Source organism: Oryctolagus cuniculus, chromosome 3 (genome assembly GCF_964237555.1).
Source record: "Oryctolagus cuniculus chromosome 3, mOryCun1.1, whole genome shotgun sequence".
NCBI classification, from domain to species: domain Eukaryota; kingdom Metazoa; phylum Chordata; class Mammalia; order Lagomorpha; family Leporidae; genus Oryctolagus; species Oryctolagus cuniculus.
In genome coordinates, this window is record NC_091434.1 from 70,379,166 (window position 1) to 70,397,575 (window position 18,410).

Sequence of the window (18,410 nt, forward strand, 5' to 3'; positions counted from 1 at the left end):
CCAAGCACTTGGGCCATCTTCTACTGCTTTCCCAGGCCATAGCAGAGAGCTGGACTGGAAGTGGAGCAGCCGAGACTAGAACCGGTGTCCATATGGGATGCCAGCACTTCAGGTCAGGGCGTTAACCCGCTGTGCCACAGCACCAGCCCCTGAATTCCCCTTTAAAGGTTTTATCTGTAGCAGTTTAATATTAAGAGCACTGGTATTTAAAAAGTACCTTTTGCAAATCAAAAATTTCGACTATATAAATAGCAGCCTTAAACAGGGTTGAGAGCACACTTACAGGGTGTGGTGAAGTGTTTAGTGGAGCCCAAGTGTTTTCTAGGAGAGATGTTTTAGAGTGAAAATAAAGGGGGAGGATTATAAATGAAGACATCTTATACACAGAAAAGGAACTAAGGTTTGAGACGAAAGAGTACAGAAACGTGTATTTACAAAGCCCGAGCTGGAAGGTGTTGGCAGTTGTTTGACTGAACTCAAAAGTGTGAGAGGGTAGCAGGGGGCTAACTCATTTTTAAAATAAATCCCCTCATCTAATAATGAGCCCAGTTCCCACAACGACCACATTAACCCATTCAGGAGGGCAGCACCCGCTTCTCGCTGTGTTCACCAAAGCAATGTGCGTGGAAGCAATGGGCCGCCTTCAGTCTGAGGTTGTCTGGGGACAGTGATTGCTGGAGGCCCTCTGCATGGCTGGCTCCACGGAGATCATCAGCCACTCAGCAGTGTGACTGAGACAGTTGGCCTGTGGGATCTGGTAGGGCCCATACAGATGAATCTCATGTTACTGCGCTGTTTTACAAATCCCTGAAGTTTTTGTTTGTTTCTTGGGTCTTTCCTGCCCTCCAAGATTGCCAGCATCCCGAGAGTAGAAAGCTTGCGTTTGTCCTGTTCACTGATGCCATAAAGAGTGAACGAAATGAATCATTGAGTGAATGAAGTTCTCTGGGTACGCCCGAGTACGGGCAAAGCTGCAAAGGGGTGATGGAGTTTTCCGTAAGCTGCATCCTAAGAGGGGGTGAGAACTCATTTTGAGGACAACAGCAGACACAGCCTTGGAGGAGCTAAAACGTTGACACCTGTGGCATCACGTGGCTTGCTGTCTTAGCACTCTTTTAAAGGGACGTAAGACACAGTTGCCCCAAGAGAGCTCAGCAGCAGCACTGCCAATAACTGACTTAGAAGCGCTGTGTCACAATCAGCACCGCATAACAAGGGCTTATCCAAAGGGGCCCATTTATGTCTCAAAGAAAAGCCCAGCTGCTTTGCCAAGAGTCCTGGGCTGCTCTGCCTCAAGTGATGCCTGAATCCTTCTGTTGCATTACTTTGCCTGCTTCTGGCTTTCATCCTCATGGGAGTTGGGTGTCCATCAGCATTCTGGCCTCAGGAAGGAGAAGCAGAGGGTATGCAGCTTTCTTTCAAGGCTGTCTCCCACAAGTGGCTCGCAGCCCTTAGGCTCACATCCCATTGGTGGGGACTCAGTCCAATGAGCATGCCCAACTGCAAGGGAGGCTGGGATATATAGTCTTTTGGTGGACATTCATATGCCTCCTCCCTGAAACCAGAGAACTACTATTGCTAAAAGGACAAATCGTAAGATGGATGTTTGGGGACAATTGGTTGTCTCTCACTGGCGAGGAAGCATCATGGCTGATGCTGAGAGACTGTCCAAGCTATCTATGAGTCTTCAGAAAGTTCATAGGAAATGTGTGTTATGGAAAAATATGCACGGACTTTAAGAGTATATGCAACAAGAATGAACTCATCTTTTAATTCCAGTTTCCATGAACTTTTCAAGCACCCCTGTAGTCTGTATCAATGACTCTATTACCATGATTATTTTGTGTATGTGTGTGTGTGTGTGTGTGTGTGTGTTTTACAGACAGAGTTAGACAGTGAGAGAAAGAGAGAGAGAGAGAGAGACAGGTCTTCCTTTTTCCGTTGGTTCACCACTCAAATGGCCGCTATGAAGCCAGGAGCCAGGTGTTTCCTCCTGGTCTCCCATGCAGGTGCAGGGCCCAAGGACCTGGGACATCCTCCACTGCACTCCCGGGCCACAGCAGAGAGCTGGACTGGAAGAGGAGCAACCGGGACAGAATCCGGCGCCCCAACCAGGACTAGAGCCCGGGGTGCCAGTGCTGCAGGCAGAGGATTAGCCAAGTGAGCCACGGCACTGGCCTACCATGATTATTTTGGACAGCCTATGTCGCAGGGTATGATAGGCAGTCTCTAAAAGTGACCCCCATTGATCCCTGCCTTTGGTATTATTCAAGCCTTATGTCATCCTCATCTCTTGTATAACTTTCTTCAAATGCACAGAATGTCAATAGGCTCTCAATTTCATGATTGGATTATAAAATCTATTTCCAGCTTGCTAGCAGCCTCTATTGCCTTCCCAGCTTGCATGCTTTAACGAAGCAAGCAGCCATGTTGCAGAGTCCATACAGCAAGAAACCATACATGGAAACCAGTCTCCAGGCAACAGCCAGCCAAGAACCTTGGTCCTTAGCTCAATAGTCAACAAAGAACTGAAACTTTCCAACAACTACTTGTGTTTGGAAATGGATCCTTCACCAGGCAAGCCTTGAGATTAGCCAGCCCTGGATGCATCCAGCCCTGGGTGACACCTTGGCTGCGGCCCTATAAGAGATCCTGCAGCAAAGGGTGTGACTAAACAGTGCCTGGACTTCTGATGCACAGAACCTGACAGGTAATAAAAGGAAGAAAAAACATAGGAGTCTTTGTCAAGAATTGTCGCCTGCTCTGGGTCTAACCTTTTAGGAACAGCATACCTGTCTCTTCTGCAGTGTGGTCCTTCCATGGCCCCAGATCCATCAACTCTACATGACACACACTCACACCACCAACAACCTTTTCCAATCCAAGACGCTCTTCTCTCCTTAGATCTGGATTCTACCATTTCCTGCCTTTGTGGTTTTTGCCTTTGAATGGTCTCATTTCACATCATCTTCTAAAGGGGTTTAGATTTTGATAGTAATAACCAGGAAGCAGGTGGCAGGGTGATTTTTTTAAAAGCTGAGCTGGGTGTTTGGTGCCGTGATTGGGACACTCACAACCTGTATCAGAATATGAGTTCGAGTCCTGACTCCACCACTTCCTATCCAGCTTCTTACTAATGTGCACTCTGGGAGGCAGCAGATGCTTTTTCAAGTAGAGGGGTCCCTGCCACTCATACGGGAGACCTAGGCTGAGTTCTGAGATCCTGGGGCTTTGCTCTGGGGAATGAGCCAGCAGACAGATGTTCTCTGTCTCTCTGTCTTTCTGCCTTTGAATGAAGTGAAAAATAAGTGTAGAAGTTTTTAAAAAGTTGTGGTGATGAGACTTGGGAAATACAAGGGAGTAACTTTTAGACATTGGGAGGTTGAGGTTTCCTCAGAGATGTCACAACCAAGGTACTGTAGGGGTAGAGAGAGGCAGCAGGCAGCTTCCTAGAACATCACCTTACCCTCACCCAATGGCACAAAGCGTCTCTGGTCTTTAACTCTACAATTGATGCTGATGGGAAGGGAGGGTCCCAGTGGAATCTACAGCATCCTTATATTTGACCATGCTTAGCCTTATATTAACAACAAAACCATTTATTAAGTAAATATTACGTGCCGGGCCCGACTGCTCTGGTGAGCAGTCGTGAACAGCCCCTGCTCTCTGGTTCCTCAAGGCACTGTGTCTTAACTATCTCCTTCCAGACTGTGGGACCCATGAGGGCAAGGAGTTTGTATGACTTTTTTTTTTTTTTTTTAATTTTACATTTAGTTTATTTGAGAGTGAGAGGTCTCCCATCTGCTCCCTCCTCCCCTTCCAAATTCCAGGGGAAAATTGGAAGCCAAGACCCAAATCCTGGTCTCCCAGGTGGATACAGGGGCCCAGGGAATTGAGCCATCCTCTGGTGCTTTCCTGGGTACATTAGCAGGGAGCTGGATTGAAATTGGAGTAGCCGGGACCTGAAATGGTGCCCCTGTGGGATGCCACCATGTAGTCGGCGGCTTAACTCACTGTTCCACAACCCAGTCCTGTATACCTTTTTCATGATGGATAATCATAGTCTCTGGCCTCTGTAGACATTTGACAAATATCTGTGGAATAAATAAAGCTGAAAGTGAACAGAATGGGGGCCAGCACTGTGGCACAGCAGGTTAAAGCCCTGGCCTGAAGCGCCAGCATCTCATATGGGTGCTGGTTCTAGTCCTGGTTGCTCCACTTCTGATCCAGCTCTCTGCTTTGGCCTGGGATAGTAGTAGAAGATGGCCTGAGTCCTTGGGCCCCTGCACCCTCACGGGAGACCTGGAAGAAGTTCCTGTCTGCTGGTTTTGGATTGGCGTAGCTCCGGCTGTTGCAGCCATTTGGGGAGTGAACCAGCAGGTAGAAGACTTCTCTTTCTCTCTCTGTCTCTACCTCTTTCTGTAACTCTCTTTCAAATAAATAAAGATGAATCTTAAAAAAAAAAAAGAAAGAAAGTGAACAGAATGACAATGAGGTAGGGCAATAGGGAAGGGAATAAGAGCTACAACACAGTGATCTCACTAGAATGCACACTCTGTGAGGGCTGGCGTTTTGTCTGTGTTTTTTGCTGCTCTACCCCAATGTCCAAAACACTGCCTGGCATACAGGAGGCTCTTCGTACACTTTGTTGAAGAAGCGAATAACTTTCACAGAGTGACTAGATTTATAATCGTGACCTGAAATGCTTATTTCTTCCTTTAGGATCTCTGTGCTACTAATGAAAATATTTTTGAGACTATTTGATTCACTCCATGTTCCCCTATTCATGTAGTAGCGAAATGCTCCAATCCTGTCCATAGGGCAACCTGGCTGTAAGCTCACCTAGGCCACAGAACCTATGGGATTTCAGAGGTTGGAGTTACACGCACGAGACCTGGGTTGTAGAATCAATGGCGTGAATCATTTCTCTTCCCTGGATAATTCTGGCTGCCTCATCTATACAAAGAACAGGTTTGATTTGGAGGACTGTCAGATGATTTTAATTATAAACTCTGATGAATCTTTGATTCTGAAATGTCACCAAAAATACAAGCTCTGAATGAGATACCTATTTATCTCAATTTTTCTGACTTCTATTCAGAAGTTACCCAATTCTAGTTGGGAATTTAGCAAATTCTATTGACTATTAATGTCTTTACTCTTACATTAAAAAAATATTTATTTCATTTATTTGAAAGGCAGAGTTAGAGAGAGAGAGAGAGAGAGAGAGAGAGAGCAAGAGAGCTGACATCCACTGGTTCACTCCCCAAATGGCTGCAAAGGCTAGGTCTGGGTCAGGCTGAAGTCAGGAGCCAGGAGCTAGGAGCTTCATCCAGGTCTCCTTCATGGGTGCTGGGGCTCAAGCCCTTGGGCCATCCTCTACTGATTTCCCAGGACTTTAGCACGGAGCTGGATTGCAAGTGGAGCAGCCAGGACTCAAACTGGCGGCCGTAAGGGATGCTGGAATTGTAGGCACTGCTTTACCCACTATGCCACAGCGCTGGCCACTACGCTTACATTTTGACAAGGAAAGGATTGTGATTTCAGCTGCATTTGGCGAAGACCTAAGATAGAGGCCGGCGCTGTGGCACAGCGAGTTAACGCCCTGGCCTGAAGCGCCGGCATCCCATATAGGCACCAGTTGGGAGACCCAGCTGCTCCGCTTCTGATCCAGCTCCCTGCTATGGCCTGGGAAAGCAGTGAAAGATGGCCCAAGTCCTTGGGCCCCTGCACCCACGTGGGAGACCCAGAGGAAGCTCCTGGCTCCTGGCTTCAGATCGGCCCAGCGCCAGTGGATGGAAGACTGTTTCTCTCTCTCTCTCTCTCTCTCTCTCTCTCTCTCTCTCTCTCTCTCTCTCCTCTCTCTGTGTATCTCTGAATTTCAAATAAATAAATAAATCTTAAAAAAAAAGACCTAAGATAAAGGTTCTAAGCCACTGCTCCTCTTCAGCATTATGGAGTATACTGTACCTTAGATCTTAGCACATAAACTGTGGACTTTCTAAAAAAGAAAACTAAATATGAATTTATTACTTGAGCACTTGCCACTGTCTATATGCTCTGAAATTGCTCCACCCACTACGTTTTCGTCTTGTAGGCATGTGTTTCTGCAATGGTGCTCTGCCAACCTCCTGTCTTAGAGTCACTGGGGTGATGGCTATGAGGAGGCCTCACCCTGGGGCCCAAAAAACCAGCAGTCCTGGAAGGCCATAGCTCAGGATTCTGCATTTAAACCAGCATCCTAGGACACTGTCAAGCACATAAAAGCTCACAGCCACATTCCCGTCCTCCAGCAGCCTCAGGCCAGAGCCCCTTCTGATGCTATGTCCCCGAATCCCTCCCAGGTGCCAGGGTCTGTGTTCATCCCTCCCTTTTCTGGGGTTCTGGTATATATGGCAGGTGCTTAACTCTTCACTGCACTGTGGATAATGCAGGCATGGACCAAAGTTTCTTGTATTTTAAAAAACTTTTTAGATTATTTTTAAAAATTGACAGCTAAGCGTGTTTGTATCGTGCACAATATGACGTGTGAAGTACAGAGCTGAGGTCTATTTCTAAGCCCTGTCTTACAGCAACCTTAAAGACAGGGTTGCTACAGTACACTCACCCCGGGCCCTTTAAAAAATTCAGTGCGTGAGCAACACGCAAGACCAGTGAACCTAAATCTTTCCCCTGTGGGTAGTTTCAGCAAGTTAAAAGGCCATTAGAGCAAAACCAAGGCTTGCAGTGACTGTGTTTGTCTGGCAGAAGTGTCCTCGCTGCATTTCTGCAGCTTGGAGCGTGCGTGTGTTTTTCGCTCTTCGTGGTGGAGTTTCTACGTGCCCTGAGATATTTAGTTATTAATCATCCAATGACACCGAGAAGCCAGACTGTCACTTAGCTGCATATTCCTTTCAAGAAAACAGATGCTGCTCAAAGTCATTGTTCCACTTCATGAGGAAAAGTCCCCTAACAGATAAAATATGTGATTTATAATTCAAAAAATGTAAATCTTCCATTGCTATTAAATACTATAAAAGGGTAACTGTCTACAGAATTGTACAATGTGCACGTAGGAATCCCTCTGTAAGACTGTCGCTGTCTTCTCGCTGGGAGTTAGAACCCAGTTTTCTCAACTGGGTGAGGGACTTAGCCCAAAAGGCCTTTCCATTTTCTGTCTCCCAAAAGTCACTTAGGAGAAATCTTTTAGCCGAAAGAATTCACTTCTCATTTTACACGTGGTTAAAATGTGCATTTTACACTGATGGTTCTGAAGCTTGGGTGTGCCTCACACTCACCAGGAGGACTGCTCTAAACACAGACTTCTGGGCCCCACCTCTAGAGTTTCTGATTTAGGAAGGCTGGGGGCTGGGCCCATGCGATTTGCTTTCCTAACAAGTGATGCTGTGTGATGCTGCTGGTGGGGCAGCACGCTGTCTACAGCCAGCAGCTCTGGGGAAAAAGCTAGCGGGTTCTGAAGTCGCAGGTGCTGTTTGTGGATTGTGGGTAAAAGCAGAATACCTGTGTGTGCATCAAACAACTTGTCATTGTTAGGACCTGAAGTAATTTCTCTGTGCTTTGGGGTTTGATAGGAATTATGTTGGTTACTTTCAGTGAGTATTATGCCTTGCACTTTATTCATTTGTGCCTGTGCTTTACCTCTTTTGGAATTGTGAGCTCTATGAAGGGTTGTGTGCATCTTGCAATCATCATTGTATCTTACAGACTAGAGACATTAAATGCTCCTAATCGTTCGGTAAAGTGAGTTGTGTTAGGTGTATATTTTGAATATGACAAATACTGAATTAAGTATGCATATACTCTTTAAAAATTTATTTTTTATTTATTTGAAAGGCAAAGAGAGAGAGAGGGAGGGTGAGACCTTTCTCTCACTGGTTCACTCCCCAAAAGTCTGTAACAGCTAGAGCTGGACCATGCTGAAGCACCAGGAGCCAGGAACTTAATCTGGGTCTCCAACATGAGTGTCAGGAACCCAAGTCCTTGTGCCATCACCTGTCACCTCCGAGGGTGCACACTAGTAGGAAAGTGGAATGGAGACTGGATCCAGAGCTCAAATCTAGACACTGCAATATGGGACGTGGCTGGCCCAAGTGGCATATTAATTGCTATGTCAAATGCCCCACCTGGGCACTTATTTGTATTATCAAGTTGACTGACTTTAAGGATACGGAGAAAGAAAGTTTCCCCTAAATTTAATGAGGATCAAAGCTTTCAAACCTTAGTGGTTATGCCTACTTAATACTATACTTTTCAGTCCTGTTGTTTTCCTGTGAAATTTCCAAAGTAAAAGGACTTGGGGCTGTGCATCGTAGCAGAGTGCTTACAAAAAGTCACACAGCCGGAAGCACTGCCTTTGAAAGCCAATGCTACGGTGAGGTCACTACAATCTGGTATCACTTGCACAGGGGTTGGCTGATTTATCCTGTTATCTTTGCTGCTCTTTGTTGTTGTTTAAAAGATTTATTTATTTATTCGAAAGGCAGAGTTACAGAGAGGCAGAGGCAGAGAGATAGAGGTCTTCCATCCTCTGGTTCACTCCCCAGATGGCCACAAAGGTCAGAGTTGTACCAATCCAAAGCCAGGAGCCAGGAGCTTTTTCCAGGTCTCCCGTGGGTGCAGGGGCCCAAGGACTTGGAATGTGTTCTGTTGCTTTTCCAGGCCATAGCAGACGGCTGGTTTGGAAGTGGAGCATCTGGGACTTGAACCAGCCTCCAAATGGGATGCTGGCACTGCAGGCGGTGGCTTTACCTGCTATGCCACAGCGCCAGCCCCAACCTTTGCTGCTCTTTAATGCTGCTGACTGAAAGAACAAACCATATTTTTAGAAGGTAGACTTCTGGAGGCAGGAATTTTGGCAAAGTGGGTCAAGCTGCTGTTTGGAACGCCTGCATCCCACATCGAAGTGCAGGTCTGAGTCTGTTACTCCATTGAATCCAGCTCCCTGCTCACATGCCTGGGAAGCAGCAGATGATGGCTCAAGTATTTTACTTGGGTCTCTGCCAGCCATGTGGGAGGCGTGAATGGAGTTCCGGGGCTCCTGGCTTCAGCCTAGCCAAGCCCCAGCTGTTGCAAACATTTGGGGAGTGTACTAGGGGGATGGAAGATCAATCTCCTCTCTGTCACTGTCTTTCAAATAAATAAATACATAAATAAATCTAAAACAAAACAAAACAGGAAGCTAGGCTTCCGAAATCAGTTGCCAGAGTGCCAGGGTTACCCAGAATACTGATGCATTTCCAGCAGCCATAATAAGACTTAGTTGAGCATTGTGATTTATAGGTTTGAAGTTATTTCAACTTAGGAAAAGAACACAAAGATTCCCCCAAGTCCAAATGCCTGTAGGCAAAGCCTACTCCTCCTCTACAGCCTCTGTATGCTCATCTTGGGGTTCAGAAAAGAAAGGAACCTGGCGTGAGGGAAGGACTTTCCTCCCCAGGGTCCCTTCCAAGGCAGGGGAGGAGCTGAAACCTTGCCTGTCAGCTTCCCTGTGACGGCCATATCACAACGCCTCTCAGGGTCCCCACGCCTGGTGCCCCCTGGGTCCTGTTGTTCCCCATGAGCCGCCCCCCCCTTCCAGATCTCCTTGCTACAGAAGGAAGCAAGGGGGCAGCTGTAGCTGCAGCCCGGGAGCTTCCAGCTCCTGGTTCCTCTGGCGCCCAGCTTTGCTATCAACAAGTCTGAATCCATGATTCCTGAAGGGAGTGCTTTCTCCTTAGAAAACGGCTTAGCAACTTTCTACTTCAAACACAGGCTCGGTGCAAAAATGTGTTACCACGATGATTTTCTTAGTAGCTGTCTGTTGTATTATCAAGAGAGGACAGACTTCATCAAAGGCCAAATGAGAGAATAAAGGCTTTGAGAGGAAAAGAAGTCGCTACCAAATAACCTCAATCAGAAATACAAACAGCTCAATCTCACTGTCTTAGTTCACATCCCCTTTATGAACATTTTATCTCAAAAAAGGACTATGCTTATTGTTTCGACTAATCTACTTCTTTGGTGTACATTTTTTACTAATTAAAATGTATCCAAACTGGGATTACCTTAGAACCTAATCCTCTATCATATTTTATAATTTTATGTTCAACTGTGAGATAAATACAGGGACTATTAGTCATGTACTACATAAATAAAACATTACTTGAGTCTACAAATAGAGCTATACATTTAATTCACCAACATGTAAAATATTGACCAACAAATACAAAGATTTTAAAAATACATATTTAAAAGCACTACAGTTAAGAATTCTGTTGAGTTCTGCATGATAGGGAGTCCAATCAAATAAAGGGCATAACCACTTAGAGAAAAGCAACACGAAATGAAAGTTTCCATGCCAGCGGAGGACACGGATATACAGTGGACATGTGACATCCACAAGGAAGAGTCACACAGAACAGAAAATGAAAGCTCTGCAAAGAAGAAAGGAAAAATCTCACAAAGACAGAAACAAAAGAAAGCAACTTTCATGGTATCTCATGTAGACATTCAGGAATTGTCACCAAATAGTTTGAAAATTGGGATACATTTTCCCCAACTATAGCTATAAATGAGAAGTTAGCCTTGAGATTTGTCTCATAAATTAAATGAAATTAAGCTGTGAGCCAGATGTTTCCCATCTGTGCTTTAGATTATCCTAAACGTACAAGTCATTATAAAGCACCCCATACGACTCAGTGTTGAGTGTATATTTAAAAAGTCAGGTGACATAATCTCCCTTAGACTTCAGAACACTTTAATTTATTTTTGATGTCAGAATTTTGATAGGTAATGAAAAAAGTTCAGGTGAACAGTTTCACTGTAAAGTAAACTTTTCTGAAAGACAGACAGAATCCTCATAATGCTGAAACAACTTTTTGAAAAGAGAAAATTGCAGATTTTCCATGTGGTATCAGACTAAGAACTGGACTTCCTCTCAACTGAGTTCTGATATTAGACAGACAGAATGTTTTCGTTAACACAGTGTATGTATGTTGTGCATAACTACTGCAGTTCACATGCAAAGACTGGATTATGAATTAAATAGCCCAAGAGAAATTAAACTTTAAATAGTCACTAAAGACATGAAGGAAAAAATGTATGAAGTCTAGAAAGGGAAGTCATCACACTGTCAGCATGAAGCTCACTACACTGTATCAACCATGGACAAATCTCCGGTTAGAAATTAAGAAATTGTAAAAACTACTGAGAAACTCTCAAAAAAACAGTTGCAGTGATCCATAGCTGATTACATCTTTGTTGAACACATATCACTTATTCATTATGGGAGCATTATGTAAGTTATTTTGCAATGCCTTCAAGTTGATTTTGAACATGTCTGTCCCTGGTGACATATCAAATTCTTATAAAACAATCAAGCGAGGAGCAATTGACATCTTCATGCAAAAAATGTGTTGAGTCTGAACAACAGTGGAGAAAAATTCACTGACTAAATTACATATATGACTGGCATATGAATTAGTTTACTCTTCCAGTGGCTGGGTAACAGAATATGTCCTTTCAGTGTATTAATCTAAATATACCTCCCCCGTCACACGCATCCATCTAAATGTGCACTTCACTTTCCCTACTTTCTCCAGCTGTGTCTGCATGGAGCATTTCAACGCTGCCCTGGGTCTGACGCGGAGCCCTCTATGACGCAAACCACAGGAACATAATGATATTTAACAGAACATAATTATGACTAGTTTTGAGTGGCCTTCAATTTGGAACATTAGAAAAGTATAATTATGTTTATTTTAAAGGAAAGTGTAAGGTCTAAATCTGACCCCACGGCACAGTATATTTTGATGAGTATTGTCAATTTACCTTAAGCTGTCTTTATGTAAATATGATGAGGTAACTCAGGTAAAAGTGGGTTGCGATTTTAGAGCCCTAGACAGCTTACTGTTTGTGTGGATTTGGAGTCCATAGCCACTGCTGTAACAACATTCTGTGAAACTCCCACAGAACCAAAACAAACCGGAAACACCAAGGTGCTGCATTAAATGGATTGTTTTAAAACCCACGGTATTAAAAAAGACAACAGTGCAAGTTGGGGTGAAAGCTCTTTTCCACAAATGTCATCATTTCAAATAGGATTCAGTAAGAAGTAGGCTCAGCAAGATAAACTTTTTACTTGCTATGTCTTGTTTGATTCAAGAAAAATAATTTAAAATAAGAAAGGTCTTCAGAAAGTCCATGGAAATGCATGTTACAGAAAAACCCTGCAGGGACCTCAATAGTTTTTCATGTAAATAAACATATTTTAACTCAATTTTCCCATGAACTTTTTGAAGTTCTTAGTTTTAAGCTCTGTCTAAATCTAGAAAAGGCTAACATGGAGATGAACAGCACAGTTGTACTTTCTTTAACATAATTAACCTTCATTCATAATCAGAACTATTAAGAATTAGTAGAAAGAATATATTTGCACAATTTTTTCTTGCCATGAAGTTTTACTATGATCAGAAACTCACAACTCCAAACTAGCTAATTTACTGCTAATGCAATTTCTCTGCTTCCAAAATGGTTCCTTTATTCACACAAAGTTTATGCTTTGCTAAAATAAGACACTGTACCATAGTAGTCTGTAACCAATACAATTGATTAATTGTTTTTAAATAACCTAAAATGTCTACTGACATTTGACACAGTCATTAACATTTTCTTCAATTAGTTTTTAAAACTTTCGTGTGCTGAGGCCTTTAAGGAGAGCCTTCTATAAAGTTGGTGGTTAAACTTACTTTTTTGATGTTGGTAAACTCCAATTAAAAATAAATTTTAGTTTATAATTAATAGTAATTTGCTTTTAAACTTCATTTGAATTTCATTACATTTTCTATTATGAGTGTGCTAATTTATGTCTAAGTTATGCACACAATTAGTTCTTGCATACTGATGTATTTTAAAGTAATTTTTAAAGTCCTAAGTGGCACTCTGGTTGTAGTTTTATGAAACAAATAAAGCACACAGCAGCAGACTAAATTTCAACAGCTTGTAAACTCTAATACATTTCTGCATCATCAAACTCGCATTTCCCAGCATTTGTTAGCTTATTTTCAGTACCAACATAAAATGCTTCCCTATCCTTGGACAACACTAAAACGACTGGATAAGGACATATACTTTTTTCCCTAAAGTAATTGGAACACAGATTTGCAGTGGTAAAATGAGCAACAGTCTTTGAGCTGTACCAAGTTCATCTAAAGACCATACTTTTACCACATTGTAAAACTCTGCACGTTCGTTAAGTGAAACCATAAGAAAGTGATTTTGTCATCAAATGACTTTGTTCTGCTTTTAGAAATTGTATTACATTATTTTTGGTAAATTCCAAATATTTTATCTAGTTTTTCTCTTAATAATCAAAATTATATATATAATTACCTTCAACATATAATGTATTCAAATATTAAATTTGATACACTTTACCTATTTTTTTTTCCTCTGAGCAGCCACAAAGTTAAAGTTCTAAGGGAACTTGATCTTCAACACTTCATCTGTTTGGATACTAAATAAATGATCATAGCTGTCAATAAGAGGTAGCAGATTGATTTCAAAATTGCCATTTTTCTTTCCATATCAAGGCTTCTGCCCACATGAGATAATCACTTCAAAATCTCAGAGTCCAAAGCCCTTGATGTTTTCACTCTGCCAAGGCCTCTCCTCTTTCCCATCACCTGCCAAAAGACTTTGTCCGACTGAAGTTGATCCCAAGGCATGGCTCAGAAGTGAGAGTGGGTTTTTGCAACTCTCCACGCTGATTTATACATCTGCGTGTGTCTTCTTAAACTAAACCAAGATGGTTGATTGATTAGAATTGGTTCAGATTAAGGTTACACATGTGGATGGATATTAATGTTAGTGTCTAGCAACTTCTTCTTATTGCTTGCAAAACTGCCACACCCTTGAAAATTTAACCCGAACCGCTTTTCCCAGGGAAAGAACTGGGAAGACTCACATTCTAATCTGTCATTAAATAGAACTGTGCCACCGCATAGTTCCAAAAGGACTATGTATTTACTATCTTGTCCTGAGTTAGAGTCACGATGCTGTTTCTAAGGAATATAAAAAGTAATTTCCCTCTCAATTATGTAGGTTTGCGTTCTACTTGACCTGGATCTCAAGAGCAGCCCCTCCCTTCAGTCACCCTTAAGTTTCATAGACTTACATACACGTCTTTTACACGAAGAGTTTACTCAGTGCCACGCACATTTGGCATTAACGCTGCTTACTTAACGTTATTAACACATTTTAGAACATTTCCTGCTTGTTGCACATTGTAAAGCAGAAGCTGTAACTGCTGATTAAGTTTTCAGTTTGAGTTTAAAACGCAAATACCCGAAACCATCGAGCTGAGATCTGAAAACACACCTGTAAACTTTAACACTTCACATTTGAGAGGAAAGTGAGAAATCTAGATGAAAATGTTCTATTTCCAAGTTAATGAGTATCCCTGGCTCCTCCCTGAGACATCTTCGTATACTTCAATGATTTTTTTTTTGTTTAATTTCCAAGTCAAACTTTCAGGCCTAAGCAGAAACCTCTAGGTGGTCAGTGTGAAACAGGACTTGGAAAGCTCTCCACAACAGAGGCTAAGACAGAAGCAAGCAGCACCACGCCGGGTATCCCGAGGGGGCTGAAATGCTGAAAGGGCGCCTCAGGAGCTGCTATCTTCTTGGTTTTGCCTGGTAAGCACCGACCTGAACAGGGTTTCCCAGTTTCTCGGTCACTCTCCAGATCCCCCAGGGTCGCCAGGGTCTCCCCAGACACGACCACGGCGGACTGCGGGGAGAAAGCTCAGCCCCCGCGGGACCTGTCCCGAGAGCACCACCAGACTGAAAGCAGAGGGAATCTGCCGGATCCAAAGACCACAGACTGCGTGAGCGGGCAGCAGGTGCCCAACGTGTGTGAGAAACCCGGGCGTCCAGGGCGAAGTCCCAACGCCGCGCGACAGCTCGGAGGTCCTCGCTCAGGCCTTTTCCAAGCCAGCCCTGCTTCTATCCTCGCACCCTGCGCGCTCGCCCAGAACTGCGCGCACCACACCCGCCTCCGCCCCAGGCCGCCCCTGGGAACCACGCGGATCCTGCTGAAACCCGACCTCGCCGCACAGCCTCCCGGAAGAAGAAAAGATCAAACGAGACCGGCTCAGCGGGGTCTTCCCGAGGTGACCCCGGAGTGAACGTAATTTATTTTCACGCTGCAACTGCCGATCGCTTTACAGAGACATATCATGCTGTAGCTCTGCGAGGAGCCGAGGACAAAAGGAACTTTTTTTGTTTTATTAATGTTATAATTATTATATTCTTTAACAAAGCTATTAAATAACCTGTACAAAGCCCGAGCCGGTCCTAGCGAAAACCCGAGAACTGTCTGAAATCTCCCCAGGTCCCTGCGTTTTAATCCAGCAGCGTTTCCTATATACAAGGTCAGCCCTGGGTGGGCGCCCCCAAACTGCAGGTCCCCCAGACGGCGAGATTGGGTCAGAGTTTGAAGCTGCCCTGGTGTGATTGTGATGCAGGGTTCCCAAACCTGACCCAAGCGCCTTCGGGTCCCTACTCTACCTCCTCCGCGCCTCCTGGGCACCGGGTCCCTGTGTCCGAGCGCCGAGCAAGCCCACAGCCTGGCTCCTCTTTGGGAGGCGGGCGGCGGAAAGTGGTCTGCTGAGTCTCCCCCGGGGACAGCTGCGTCCAGGGCCCCCGGGACCCCCCGCAAAAGTACCAGGAAGGGGTCCCGAGGCGGGAGCGGCCTTCCGGGGTGCTCCCAGGGTGGGCTCACAGGTCCCGCGGGTTCTCCCGCTTCACCCCGGCCTCTGCTACCTTGAGCTTCTTATTTTGGTGCGTCTTGACGTGCTTGGCCAAGTGGTCGCTGCGCATGAAGCGCTTGCCGCACTCGGGGCAGGCGAAGCGCTTCTCGCCCGTGTGAGTCCGCAGGTGCCGCTGCAGCTCGTCCGAGCGCGTGAAGCTCTTGCCGCAGAAGAGCCAGTTGCACACGAAAGGCCGCTCGCCCGTGTGCCAGCGCAGGTGCGCCTTCAGGTGCGACGTCTTGCCGTACACCTTGCCGCAGCCCGGCACGTGGCACACGTGCTGCTTCTTCTTGCCCGGCTCCGCCTCGGGGGCGCCGCCCGCCGCCTGGCAGTTGGGGCAGCGGCAGCGGCGGCACCTCCTGGCCGTGGCCGCCAGGGGAGCCTTGGTCTGCAGCAGCGCTGCGATCTGGCTCTGGTACTGCGCGAAGTCCGACGGGCCCAACACCAGGCCGCGTTGCAGGGCGGCGGCGGCGGCGGCCGCGGCCGCAGCGGCTGCCGAGGCGGGGAAGCGCGGCGCGTGGGGGCCCCCGGAACAAGCACCGGGGAGGCCGCCCCCTGGAACTCCGGAGGCCCCGGCGCCCGTCTGCGGGATGCTCCACCACGGTAGGTCGTCGGGGGCCGGATTGGGGGACAGCTGGCGGCAGGTGGGCGGCGGGGGCGGCGGCGGTGGGGGCGGCGGCGGTGGAGGCGGCGGGGGCAGCAGGTTGGAGTAGCCCGGGGGCAGCGCGGCTTGAGCCGCGTACGGCACGTAGGCGGGCGCGCAGCTGGCGGGCAGGGCCGCCATGCTCGAAGGCAGCATCTTGACTGGCGAGAACTCGTAGGGGTACGAGGGGTCGGCAGGGGGTGTGAGCGGCAGCTCGTGCGCAGCCCCGAAGGACGGCTGCAGGTGCGTTTTCTGCGGCGTAAGCCCCAGGCTGGGGTGTGGGGGCGGCAGCGCTCCGGGAGAGTGCGCCGGCATGTCAGCGGTCCACGGGTGGAAGAGCCTGGAGGGCGAGCCCAGCGCCGGGTCGTAGGGCACCTGCAGGAAGTCCGCGGGCGCCGCCGCGCCCGGCTGGCCGATCCGGCTACAGGTGGCGGCCAGCAGCGCCAGGGGCGAGTGCTTGCCCAGGTCCGGGGAGGCGCTGGGGGTGCGGTCCTGCATGGGCGGCGGCGAAGGAGGGCGGAGAAGAAGACAAAAGGTTAGCGCTCTGAGCGCGGACTCGGGGCAGGCCCGCCGCCCCCACGCCCGCTCTTATACCGCGCCCCTCCTCCGCGCCCGGCCGTCCCTCCCCCGTCACCGCACCCCACCACGCAGCCACCGGCCCCAAGAAACTTTTGGTGCCTGCGCTACCTGCAAGCGGGGCTCGCGAGTGCCTCCTGCTAAACTACTCGGGGCAAAGAGACGCACGCCATCCAGCCTCGGAGGAAGCGGGCGCAAAGCCGGAGGGGCGGACCCGACGGGCCGCCCGGGGCTCCTGGTCGGGGAGTCTGAAAACACCCACAGCCCGGCTGCCCGTGCGCCCCCCTTCTGCCTTTTCAGCGCTTTTTACCGCGCTGCCCTCGCGCTCCTCCCCTGCCGGCCCTGCGCTGAAGTCGGCAGGACGGCCCGGCCCAGCTGGGTGAGCCCGGGCCCTGCTTTTGGACCGAACGCGCACCTCGGCACCAGCTCTCGTCTCCCTGCGTCCCTCCCCTGACGGCCACACTCCGGACACCAGGTTAAGTGTGAAGTTAGTGTCGGCGCCCCTAGGTCTGACGCTGGCCGCCCTCGCGCCGAGTTCCAGGCGCGGTCGGACCGCCGCCTTTGCCACCTCTCCCCCGCCGCCCCGAGCCCGACTCTGACCTGGAGGAAGGCCTGCAGCGAGTCGTTCCGGAGGACGGCCACGGCGGCCATGGCTACAGCTTGCAGGCCGCGGGCTGCCGAGCGGGGCGCCGCCGCCGAGGCATGGACGCCCGAAGGCGAGGACGAGCGGCCGCCCAGCGTGCCTCCCCGGCGCCCGCTCCGCGCGCCGGGGCCCTCCCCGCCCTGCGCCCCGCGCCCCTCGCCGCGCCCCGCTCGCTCGCCCCGCGCGCGGTCTGAGCGCTTCAGGATCACCTCCAAGAATTTGATAAGGACTTTGCTGGGCCGCCAGCCAGTCAGAGGGAAGATTTATGGCTTTGAAGTTTGCCGCTACCCAATCATCAAAGAATAGCGGCTCTTTCAGAAGCGAAAGCAAATCCTTTGAATCCACAAAGCTCCTATGGTGTGTTTGTTGGTCTGGATAAAAGAACTGATTATTAGGGGGATGGGAAGGGAGGAGATAAAGGCGGGACAATTAATGAAGTAATCACTATGTGGGAAATGTATATACACAAATAATTGGATTTTCCTGATCAAAGGGGGCCTTGCCGCCTGGAGACTAGCGCTTGGGTTGCTCGAGACACTCGATCCCCCCCCCCCCAACACACTTGCAATTAAAGATTTGCACCAAAGCAGCGCCCCAAGTGACAAAGTGTCTTTGTTATCTCTAGAAAAATCTGCTCCAGCTTCCAGGCGCGGGCCTGCGCGAGGGGCAAGAGGCTGACTCTCCCCAGTGCATACACACCTTGGGCTAACCAGCACAACCCCAGCACCCGCCCGCACACGCTGCGGGCCCAAGCGACTTCC

General features: G+C 47.7%; 1 protein-coding gene across 1 annotated transcript; it reads right to left on the reverse strand.

Annotated features, from left to right (window-relative positions):
• Positions 1-10,240: 10,240 nt before the first annotated feature.
• SP5 (Sp5 transcription factor) lies at positions 10,241-18,155 on the reverse strand. Its single transcript, XM_051849442.2, has 2 exons — positions 17,607-18,155; positions 10,241-16,922 (listed from the first exon to the last, which is right to left on the reverse strand). Exons 1-2 carry the CDS (start codon positions 17,655-17,657, stop codon positions 15,756-15,758), a joined length of 1,218 nt encoding a protein of 405 aa, XP_051705402.1. The 5' UTR covers positions 17,658-18,155; the 3' UTR covers positions 10,241-15,755.
• Positions 18,156-18,410: the final 255 nt, after the last annotated feature.